This window comes from Homalodisca vitripennis, unplaced genomic scaffold (assembly GCF_021130785.1).
Source record: "Homalodisca vitripennis isolate AUS2020 unplaced genomic scaffold, UT_GWSS_2.1 ScUCBcl_3911;HRSCAF=9723, whole genome shotgun sequence".
Taxonomy (NCBI): domain Eukaryota; kingdom Metazoa; phylum Arthropoda; class Insecta; order Hemiptera; family Cicadellidae; genus Homalodisca; species Homalodisca vitripennis.
In genome coordinates, this window is record NW_025780052.1 from 3,705 (window position 1) to 16,064 (window position 12,360).

The 12,360-nt window shown below is 35.8% G+C and overlaps 1 protein-coding gene across 1 annotated transcript in view; it reads left to right on the forward strand.

Moving 5' to 3' along the window:
• Positions 1–631: 631 nt before the first annotated feature.
• The window catches only part of LOC124372741 (DNA-dependent protein kinase catalytic subunit-like), a gene marked incomplete at both ends in the record, with an annotated part of 64,391 nt that continues 52,662 nt past the window's right edge, over positions 632–12,360 (forward strand). Inside the window, 6 exon segments of the mRNA XM_046831152.1 lie at positions 632–805; positions 921–1,025; positions 1,715–1,913; positions 2,063–2,249; positions 3,811–3,936; positions 12,082–12,335. Of these exon segments, the coding sequence (XP_046687108.1) occupies positions 632–805; positions 921–1,025; positions 1,715–1,913; positions 2,063–2,249; positions 3,811–3,936; positions 12,082–12,335 (1,045 nt within the window).

Below are 12,360 nucleotides of genomic sequence, written 5' to 3' on the forward strand. Positions count from 1 at the left end.
TGTTATAACACATTTCAGTGATTCTGCATCATTGTTGACTTAATTTAGTGACTCTTGAGCAACTTCCGTTCTCTGCTGTTTTTGTTCAAAATTCAATAATTTTGCTACCATAAATACGTTCATGCCCAAAACATTAGAAAAAATGTTATGGCATAAGTCAGTTGATATGCCGACATCATCAGCGACTTCTCTAATTATAATGTTCATAACTATTTCTTTCACTTTTTTAAGTTTTCATTGGTCGTTGATGTGCTAGAGCGTCCAGAGCATTCATCATCTTCAATGTCTTTATGGCCATCTCTGAAATGTTATACCACTCGTAAACCCTTGTTTTACTCATAGCAGACTCACCATAGGCCTTTGTTAAAATGTTCAACACTTTTCTACACTGTTTCATTTTTCATACAATATTTGATACAAATTTTTTGACCCAATTTTTTAAACAAACAAAATCACTGAGTTCATAAAATACGTTTAACTTTACCAGCTGCCACTGAGAAAGTAAACGATGAATACAGCTGGAAATTTTATTATACTTCAGACAAAATTGTTAGTATCATATAGTAGAATTAGTCTGAGATCTTCAACTCAATTGATTGTGAGAGATTCTCCATACCCTTTATTGTTGCAGCTCTCCCGATGTGCAAGTGGCCACTCTCAGGTTTGTCAAGAAACTGATGGTGAGCCTCACACCTGCTGAGATGAGTGAACTACTGCCTGCTGTAATGTCTCAGAAGAACAACAAGCGGGTTGAGTTTCGACAAGAGGTCTATGACATCGTGTCCTGGCTGTACGATAATTACAAGTAAGAAAACTATCAGCAGTGAATATTGAATGTCATTTTTGGGCTATTAAACATAAAGCAATTGAGAATACATTGTTTGGGAGAGATCATTGAGATGTTTTTCCCATTGTTTCAGACTGTTGAGAGACGAGAGAGCGCAGGCCCTGATGAAGGAGGCTCAGACTGTACTTGTTGCTGGATTGACTGATCCAGACAAACAATTGCGGGACAAACTCTATGAGTAGGAATATATTTTTTATGTTTAGATCACTTTTAACCCTCTAGTGGTTCATTGAACAACTTATCATAATTCAATCAATTTTTTAGATACAACATTATTTTTTAATTATTAAAAACAGTATAGTAAAAAGAAAATATAGACTAATGTAAATTATTTTTGTACAGTTTAAATATAATTTTATAAATAGTACAACATATAAATTTAAAACAAACACTTCAATAATATACTTTTTTATTTCTGTGAGGCCTTTCGTACTCAAGGAGTACATCATCAGACCTACATGACTGAATAAAAGTTGTTATAATAATAATATAAACAGTTTTGTACTTAAATAAAAACATATGTCTTTAAAAATACAAGAATATAATATACATACTCCATTAACAACAGAAAATTATAAAAAAGAAGTTAAGAAAATAAAGGAAATTACGTTATTTAATGGCTACAAAACTAACATGATTAACAATATGATAAACAAAAAAAAGAAAATTATTAAAGGAAATTCTAGAACAACTCTTTATCATATCAAATGTAAAGGACCTGAAAAATAGATATCTGTTTCCTGCAACAATTTATCTACGGATATGACTAAAAATGATTTTCCTATGTATGAGTAAATATTGATGAAATGATTTTGTCTAAACAAATCATTGAACTAACAAAGTTTCATGGTTAAATGCTCTTTACAGGTTCTGGACTGTCAATGACCACCTTGCACAAAACAACAGTTGCAGTCGTTTGGTGGATATCCTCAGGAAATTGTACTCTCCTTCGTGTGAAGATATGTTTCTACCAATCGTCATTAACCTCTTGCTCCAGATCTGTGAACAGACAAATGAGTTTAACCAGAACATCTTTGATAATCCATTGGAGAATTGTGCCTTTGAAGTGGGTACTTTTGCTTAAACTTGTGGTTGTATTTTGTTGTTGGTTTAGTGAACATGACAAATTAAAAAATTATTTTGTATGTTGTGTTTAGTGTTAAATTCAAATCAATTGTTTTTTCAATTTGTTAATTAAACGTGCGTGTGCTACAGAAATATCATGTGTCAGGATCGTGGCGCACTCAACATGCTGCACTTGTTCCGATGTTTGCCGACACACTGGCCAGCCAACTGTCCTCGTCCTCTCTTGATTCTCTGGACTCTCTCTCCAACATCCAATTCCAGTTGAGGGCTACACAGTCACAGTCCTCCTTGTACTCCTCCAGTCTCATAGTGTCAAGTAAGAGAACATTCTCATTCATCTTGGCACATACTTGGAATAAAATAGCATTTGAGTATAAATCAAACAATTGCTTACAGTTGCGATCTTCGCCACTCTGAGATCACAACAATATGTATGATTTGTTTTCCCCTAAGTAATGTATACTCAACCAGAATGGTTCACCTCTACTTGGTTTATACCTTCCAGTTGAACCCACACTGGGTACAGCAAAAACCAATGTGTCACTTAAATCTGAGTAATCTTATGAATGTCCAGGAGCTGCACATCACTAACCCCAAATGTTCATATTTCTGGATACAAGGGTAGATCGATAGGTCTAGTCTACTGCGGCATATGACAGTTGGAGTTGGTGGAGCTCCCCAAGTGTTAAGGGCTGTTGCTACCCTAGACATAAAGTTTGCAACCCCTCTGCCTGCTTTGACTGGAGAGGCTGATACGGAGCTGACTTTCCCTTCCAAGAAGACATGACTGAGATCCTTATAGACAATAGATAATAGATTTGTATTTCTCAGTCAATACATTGAGAATTGTCATAGATTTCAATATAAAGTAATAAGGTCATCACTAAACTTTTTTTAGATAACACAAAGTTAACCAGTTCTTAATATAAAGATTCAGTAAGAAGTTTGAAACATTGTTGACTATAAACTATCATAATCTAAAATTACTATTACAATTTAAAGTAATAAAAAAACCCCTATTTTATATGAAAGGATCATAAAAAAATTCATTTACCGAATAGTATGCTTTCATTAACAAAGTATTCTTTCTTTTCTTTAAAAACCTTTTGCTGGACACCAATTCTTTGTTGCATTTCAATATTTTATTTTATTGTACAAATCGTATCATTTATGGATTTTTCAAAATTGGAAGAGCTATGTTGTTTTTTCTGTATAAAATTATGTCTGGTATTATGTTTATTGCCGTTTGTATCACGAGAAAAATTATTTTTATGTTTTGTGTAATATTTGCATAACACATACAGGTATAAACTCGATAAAGTCATGATTTTTGAATCCTGAAAAAGCTTCCTGCAAGAATCAGTGGGGTTATCTTTTACTAATAATTCTTACAGCTCTTATTTGTATTAAGAATATTCTGTTAAAACACACTAAAGTTGTTCCTCCCCAGATTCCTTTACCATGAAGCAAAATACAATTTTTCAATACTTCAAAACTAACGGTGTTTGATAATATTTTTTATGAATTAAGCTTCTTAGAATTTAGTTGAACGTTAGTAAAGCCTACAGAGCTCTGAGGAATGTCTCGAAAATAAATTTAGCTGTCGACTTGAAATTTTGTATGTCAAGGGGCCGGAAAAATGTATTTTCTGTCTCTATTGTTTGTCTGCCTGTTTGTCCACAGAATATGTCAAGAATGAAAGGTGATATATACTTGAAATATGCGCGCATGGGAAGGTGTTACATGACACATTGTCTGATGTACTCATAGCCTTGTTATCATAGGGTGTCAACTGCAATTATTCTACTTTATCTTGATCTTAAAAACAAATTTGAGATAACTATAATTGAATGAGTTCTTTTATGTACTTGTTTCAGTGTCAGGCAGTGATGATGAAGAGGCTAGTCTGTACAGTTTCGGAGGCCAGAGTACATCAATGAGTCGTTCATTTAAACAGGGAAAAGACTTTGGGTCTCGTCTCCTCACACCGATCGACACAACAGGTACGTTGTTGAGCTCTTTAAATTTTGATGTACTTGAAGAATTCTGAAACATTCCAAGAGTAAGAGTGAGGGTTCATTAGAAACTGCAATGTTCTTGACGAAGACTCTTGTTAGGTTTTAAAAGGGAAGTTTAAACTTCACTGTTGCCAAAACTGATTACTATGAGATTAGCATTTCACCATAGCCTCATGGAAGGAAATGAAATCAAGGGATTTTGGGTGGAAGGATTGTTATATTCAAATGCAATTCCGGTACCAATATTTGCAAAGTATTTTATTACAAAATAATGAATAAAATGTATTTGTTAAATCACAAAATTTTATGTGTGTCTTCATCAAGTAATAAATGAGATATTCAAAACATTGAATACCCTGTAGAAAGAAAAAAGAACAATTGTTAAAAGAAACCCACATTACAGTCAAGTACCATATTACTGGACTTTTGTGATGTAGTTGTTTTGAACACTGGCTCCAATCATAGTATCAATACTTCTTTTATTACAAGAGAAGAGCAAAATTTATTTCATGACTCATTTTTATAATACAAGCTTTTAAAATTGAATTGTAAACAAAGGAAATCACTTATAAAGATTTATTGAGATTAATAGTTACACTTCCCCTGTGCATTGCACTGTGACGTCAGTGAATCACATGTTGTCGGAATTGAGATTTATTTAATTAATAACGGAGAAATATATTAAACTTTATACGGGAATAAATTTAATTAATTAAAATGAGTTATACATAACCAAAATTCGTGTTTTACAAAGGTACTAAATAAAATTACGCAGAAAAGCCAATTGTGGGATAAAACTTGCATATTGATGACGTCAGAAAGCACATGTTGCTAAAAATTTAAATAAAAAAGCTTTAGAAAAATAATAAAAGAAAACAGAAAGACTTAAATTGATCAATTATAGTGAACGTGATAAATTTCAACAATCATAAGAAAAGAATCAAATTATATTCAATCGTGAAGACGCTGATTTGAACGGGAGAGGGGATGAACATTGTGTGAACCGGTATGTGTAGTTTTTATACGGAGAATCTTTCTTCTCTGTCTGGACTTGAAGCAGTAAGGACGTCTACTCGTATAGATGAAATTTGAAACTGTACAATAGTGCATTGAAGTTGTAATTAGGGATGGGATGTTGTGTTAGTGAACAAAAATCAAAGCAAAGTGAGTAGAATTAGACAGTATAATATAAAATAAATTGACGTCAAAGTCATTTGCTTTGTCTTTCATTGAGTATCCCAGGGCTGCCCAACCTACGGCCCGCGGGCCGAATCCGGCCCGCGAGTCAGTTTTATGTGGCCCGCCTTGTTGCCAAAACAACCAAATTTGTTTACAAGCATTTTAAATATTAAATAAATACAAATTTTGAGAACCAAGCAGTCTAGCCGATTTCACGTAGAACGAGCCGTATTCTTTTGGTGGAGTATGAGTGTTGAAAGAAATAAAGTAGTTGCAGACAGATTTCACTGACTACGGTGGTGGCTGCCGGCTGGCGAATAGAGCGCGCGTAAAGCACGGCACAGCGCGCGGTGCCGCAACGTAACCCCTACCCAACTCAAGGTCACCACTCGCCACGTAATTTGTATGTCCTAGTATCCTAGTAGGATTAATTAAAATCAATGTATTCAATTTATTGGTGACTTTTTTATTTTTCCCTCAGAATTAGAGCAAACGTCTAAAAGTCTGGGTTTATATTTATTTCTACTAAAAGAACCTAAAAACATAATATATTATAAACCTTTACCTAACAACTAATAAATAATAAGAAATTACAATAATCAGGAAACAAGGGCCAAATAACCTTAAAACTCATATTTTGCACAAGATTTCTGGAACAAACCCCGGGCAATACGTTTTGTTTGGGGTTCCATATCCCCTGGGATGTTGGCCCGCCTGGCCATAAAGGCTTTACAATGTGGCCCTTGGGTAAAAAAGGTTGGGCACCCCTGGAGTATCCCATCTACAAAGAAATGTGGTAAGTAAGATAATAAGCTTTCAATTAAAGAATATTACTTTCAAAACTTATTTGATTCAAAGTGATTGATAAGAACAGTGAATATTTTGTGAACTTTAGTATGATATAAACAATCATATTGATCAGAACTTTCAATAGAGTAATATTAAGGTTGAACCATTATTCAACCTACTTAAAAAACCTGAGATAATATAGACCCAGTGCTAGTGATATATATATAACGTGTAGCCTACTTTCATTAATACAAACTACACTTTCAACAACACCACAGACATTGAAGTTTGGTCGTTATTTAAATATCAACTTGGAATAATATGAGTTAGCCAACACAAAGCAAGTCGCATAACCAATGAGGGGCAGCACACTTTGAATACCGATTGTGAGAAAATTTGGACAACAAACGGGGGCCTGGAATGTAGCAAAATCGCACAGCCAACTTGGGACCTGAAACGTAGCAGAATTTCACACAAACGAGGGGACCGTAGCAAGATTCACAAGAATAACGAGATAACTACTCTGGAGAACCAGGTATTATTGCTCACATTGATCAACTGGTTGCATGAAATAAAAAAAGTGATTCTCGGTCTACATTAAAAACCACCAAATAAGCGTGAATAAGGAAACTTGTGCTATCACTAATACTAGTGCAAAGCGTGAAGTATAACAGTCAATTATCACTCAAAAACAACACAAAACATACAGTTTGTAATAACAAATTATTGAGGGACTCACCAAGGCTACATACAAATTAAACAAATATGGTGCGGTTAATGAGATATACCTGTCCTTTTTGGATGAAGTGCAAAATCATACATCAATTTTTGGTTTCTCACCAAAATATGAGGGGTCCTGTTGTTTCATAGGCTTCATGTCTTTAAAAATACAATAATAAAAAACTATTTATTCTCGTTTATTATTTTCTATATTAAGCTGTAGAATTTTCTTCAAACCATTCTAGGACTGTATTTACATTTCCTATTTTGTCCTCTACTACTGCACCTAAACTTTCCTTGTAGCCCAAAAAATTAGTATCATCAGCATATAGAACAAGTGTATATGAGATATTAAAAGCTTAATGAAATAATTAATAAAAACGGCCTAAGAACTTATTCTTGGGGAACTATACATTTTTAATTAGATATTCTTTAACCTTGAATCAGCATTTATTAAAATACTAGTAAATCAAATTCTTTACTTTTATTATATACACAGATTTTTTAATTGTTTAAAATTGCAGTCAAACATCACATTGTTTTAAATAAATTAGAATAGCAAATTTAAATCAATTAGAATAGTAAATAATAGTAATTTGTTATAACAATTCACAATTAATTATTTGTTCAAAAATCTTTTCTTCTGCATTTAGTAGTCAATAGCCAAATTTCCATGACCTTCAAGTACAGTTATGTGTCAAATTCAATAACATTATATAGGTTGTACAGGTGTCATAAGTTTTTAATTGTAAGTCATAACTCAGAATCTCGAATAGAATGCATCAGGTAGTCACAGCCCATAAATTTCTCCCAAGATGTAGATCGGGTCCAAGGAACCGAAGAACCAACAAACTCAGACTCTTCTTGAATTACCTTTCAGAATTATAAATTGTTGGATTAGGATGTTCCTCAGCTTGTAAGACGGCTTTTTTTGAAGAGACTTACGTAATGGTGTGGCAGTATGTAGCTGGTTCTTCTTCTTCTATGGGGCGGCCTATTGCCATTCACGTAAGTCTCAAGGGCCATTTGCGCACCCTGGAAGTCTACCAGTCTACGGTTTAGCAGTTCCACAAACTGCCGAAAACAACCTATCAGGTCCTCCTGGAGAAATTCACCACTCTTGTCTAAACTACCAAAGATGGCATACCACTCCCTTGCTATTGCAGGACAATCAAAGAGCAGGTGTTCAGCAGTTTCCTCCTGGTCATCACACATTCTACAGAGCGGATCCTCCTGAGGGATGCCCACTCTGTGAAGATGCTTCCTCAGGTGACTATGTCCCGTAATCAGACCTATAACCCGAGAAGACATTGATCTATTTAGTGAGAGAAGGTCAGACGCCATCCTGGGGGAAGGCAACTGTAGGACCATTCTGCTCATTCTTTTACCCTGAAGCATGTAGTCGGTTGCTTTCCGTGTGTTCTAGGTATCTCTTTCCCAGTTGGAAGGCGTAAGTTTTTAGTGTGAAGAATAACTTTTTATACAAAGAGCGGTGATGGGGAGAATCCCAAGTGATTGAAAAGATTGTCTGCAGCTTTAGCGAGGATGAAGGTCAGATTCTGAGTAGAATTCTGTTAGGATCTCCTATTGACGAGCCACCCCTAAGAGCAAACCAATATCTGAGGTGAGCTTCAACAAGCGCACAATTTGCAGTTTTCAGTCCCCCATTTAATTTTATGTGTTTGACGACTTACACTCCTTCTTGCTTAGTTGGTTTATGTGATCATTCCAAGTTAATTTACTGTCCGCTGTCATACGATAGAATTGTACTTGGTTGTCCATGAAGATTTTAGGTATGTTCTAAATCTCTTCTTGCCAAAATTGATCTGGACTATCTCGGACAAATTTATTATTAATTCATTAGTTCTGCAATATCTGAAGACTGCTTTTAAGCTGTTTGATGTTCTTGTAAGAAGACTATCTGCTGTGTTGCTGTTTATGAGTAGTGTTGTATCGTCTGCATACATTAAGCTGATAGTATTGGCACTAGCGTTTTGAGTGTTATTCAAATCAAATCACTTTATTCCACATACTTAGAATATACAAGAAAAACAAAGCTTATTCGTATGGAAAATTCCCAGCAAGACTACAGGTCAGAGTGCTGAGAAGAGTTCTTTCTTAAATTTACGTACCATTACATATAAGCTATATTAATGTATGACAGAATAAAATTAAAATTCCTTTAAAAGTATAATGTAAAATACTAACAACTTTGAAAAGAAAGGATTAGAACTAATACAAACAACTTGTCTAACAAACAAAAGCAGGTCCACATATCAAAATTAATTGCTACATATTGAAATTGACAGGTGCCAAGTTTTATGCAAAAATGAAATTAATAACCAATAGTTATACCACAATTCATTAACAGAGCTTTAAACTGGTAATTTAGGTGTAAGGTGACAACAACAGCACCTCTGCAGCCCGCCATCCAACATGAAGTAACCATGCTGTCACCTTTCGCTTATACACAATGACGCTGTCACTCTCTGCTTCTTTAATTTCGTTAGGTAAATTTTGATACAGTATTTGGCCCAGATAAAATGAATTACTATATTCAGAACTATGAATTAATCTAGGAATGCAATAACCGTAATTATCTTTGAGTCTTGTTGCATAACGATGATGAGTTTCAGTAAAAATCATTTGTTTATTACTTCTTATGAATTATAACAATTTTTTAATAAAAAGCTGTCTTATATTAAGCACAGGACATTTCACAAAAAGTAATAAAGTAGGAAATCTATAGCTCTTTTTTAAAATAGTTTTTACTATTGCTCTCTGTGTGATCGCCAGTGGTTCCAAGATGGCAGCGGGAGCACCACCCCATGCCAGTATACCGTATTGTACCACCGACTGCACGTAGGCAAAGTACATAGTTCTTCACTGATCCACCGTCAAAACCTGACCAAGCTGTGAAAATGCATATATAAGTTTCCTTAAGGCTTTATTCAAATACTGTGCGTGTGGGCCCCAGTAGAGTTTATGATCAATGATAACACCCAAATATTTGTACTGGTCCACACGCTCGACAGCGGATCACTGCAGGAATGCATCCTCAAAGTTTGAAGGCCAGGATCAGCTTGATTTCTTGTAACGATGGGCAAATATTTAGTTTTACGAACATTACTGTAAATGAGTTATGGTCAAACCACATTTCAATTTTTGATAAATCTTCCGAAGCATGTTTCAAAACTTTGTCCCATGTGCAGCCGGTAGAGACAACAGCCGTGTCATCAGCAAACAAAAATATTTTTCCTTTGACATTTAATTTTGAGATATTGTTGATATAAATCAAGAAAAGTAGAGGCCCCAAAGTGCTTCCTTGAACAACTCAAAAATCAACACCAGCATTGTCACTTTTGATTCCATTTATAGAAACTACCTGAAGCCGATTCTGGAAGTAACTCCTGAACCACTCTAATTCTTTACTCCTTACACCAACTGCATTTAACTTTGCAATAAGCTTTGCTCTGTCAACAGAATCAAAGGCCGATTCTAAAAATGTAATCAGCACCCCCTTTTTCAACGCAATCTGACTTGAAATAAACTTTGTAATGTCAAACAGAGCATGTGATGTATTTATGTTAGCTCTAAATCCATACTGAACATCAGCAATTATATTATGTTGTGAGAGATAATTTTACAGTTGCTGCTTAACACTTTTCTCTATAAGCTTGGAGAGGGTCGAAAGTAATGAGATCGGCCTGTAATTAGAAAAGGAGGATTTTTGTCTTTTTAAAACACTTAGTGGTTATTTAGAATAATAATAAATGCAAGGCTTAGATAAAATTCTTAGCATATTGTTTATGCGGCTGTATATGTAATCATTAATTTTCCTATAAGTAACTAACCATATTAACTAAAAAAAATACTGTATAACACAGACCTAAATAACCAAAATACATACAAAATACTTTAAAATGGTTTGTACAATAATATGAAGTAAAGAAGAATAACGATAAAAAATTTAACTATTTACCGCATTAAGTCCATGAAGAAGATCTAGGCAAGAGGCTGTATGACAGTGGTAGCGGGAGGTGGTGAGACATTTAGTACTAGATGTTGGGCTGCTGTTGACTGCTCTAGCTGGGCAGTATGCTGGAGGTCCCTGACACGGAAGGAGCGATGATCAGGTGTCAGCTTTGCCATCACCTTGCTGTCGGAAGTCCAGAGAGTTTCCCTCGCTTGACGAGAGCTCTGGCTCCATTGAAGATGGCTCTTGACTAAGGCGTCAGATGTTGAATGAGGTAGATTGGGGTGTTGGAGAAGGAACTTACTAGCTCTTGGGCCGTCATAGAACCCTTCTTCCTCCTCGCCGATAGCCAGGACGTTTTCACATCTCGTGAGATAAAGCACACTACAATGGACGGTGGTCCTCGGTCCACTTTCCTGCCCTGGAGTCGATGTGCAGTGGAGATGTCCACGTCCCTGCAGCTCACATTAAGTAGTTGTGCAATACTTCCTAGAATGTCGTACAAGTTTTCCCTATGTGTCACTGGCACAACGGAGATCAAAAGATTATTCTTCCTAGTATGCTGCTCTAAGTCTAGCATTTTTTGCTTCACGGTAGCGAGCTCTTCAGTCAGTTTCTTGTTCTCACTTCTTAGAGTGTCAACATTTTCACCAGCTTCCCTACACTGAGACTTGACTTCTAAAAATTCAGCTTTAAAAGAGCTAATGTCTGATTTAACACTTAACTTCTGCTTGCACTTCGTCTAACTTAATATTGTTACTGTCCCACCTGTCCTTATTTTCCTTCCTGAAAGCCGCTATAGCATCTAGTATAGTTGAACTGGTAGTCGCAGTCCCGGACTCGCTTGTCTTGCTGCTGTTAGATGTACACTCAACCGTACAACTTTCACACTTCCATTTCTTGTTGCGTGTCACAACTCCTACACACCAGATGACATACAGTAGTACAGTCTGAACACTTTATATCATCCTTAGTAGTTGCACTGATATCCTCATAACACTTCCCGTATGCATTTTTCAACCATGTACTCGTTGAAATAAGTTAGCAGGAGTAACACAGTTATAAATCTACTGACGAATAAAACAAATGAAATAGTTGTATACAGCTATAACTGATTTCAATCAGCACAATAACTCAAAAGAGTAACTTGCGAACAGGTAAGGACAGCCAGGCGGCAGGCTAAAACAAACTACTTAGCCTTAGACCGAAGAACTGATAAGCGATGTGAACACATCGGCTTACTGATAAGAACTATTTGAAAAGTTATGAACAGGATTGGGCCCAAAAAAGATCCCTGAGACACGCCTCTTGTTACCGTTAGCAAAAATTCAAGATAAATAAAAAAATGGAATTAAATTTTTTAAAATTATATTTTAGCATGTACACCATTCTCCTTGTTTAAACATCATGCCATGCAGCAGTGTCGTTTAAACTGAGGTGAAATCAAGTGCTGTTATGATTACCAGATGGAGGCTCACAGACACAGTCGCCAAAACCGACACTTCAACGCAAAAGATTGCTGAAGGACCAGAACAAGGTGGGCCGTCAGATGGCCAGGGAGAACACGGCCAAGGCGGACAGGCAGGAGCGGTTGCTGGCAGAGCGAGTGAAACGGAGGGAGGGAGAGGTGCGACTCACTCGAGAATATCGGAAGGGTGACTTTCCTGACATTGAAATACCACGTTGCAGTGTCATCAGAGCTCTGCAGACATTGGCCAGGGTGGGTGTAGTATGGACACACTTTT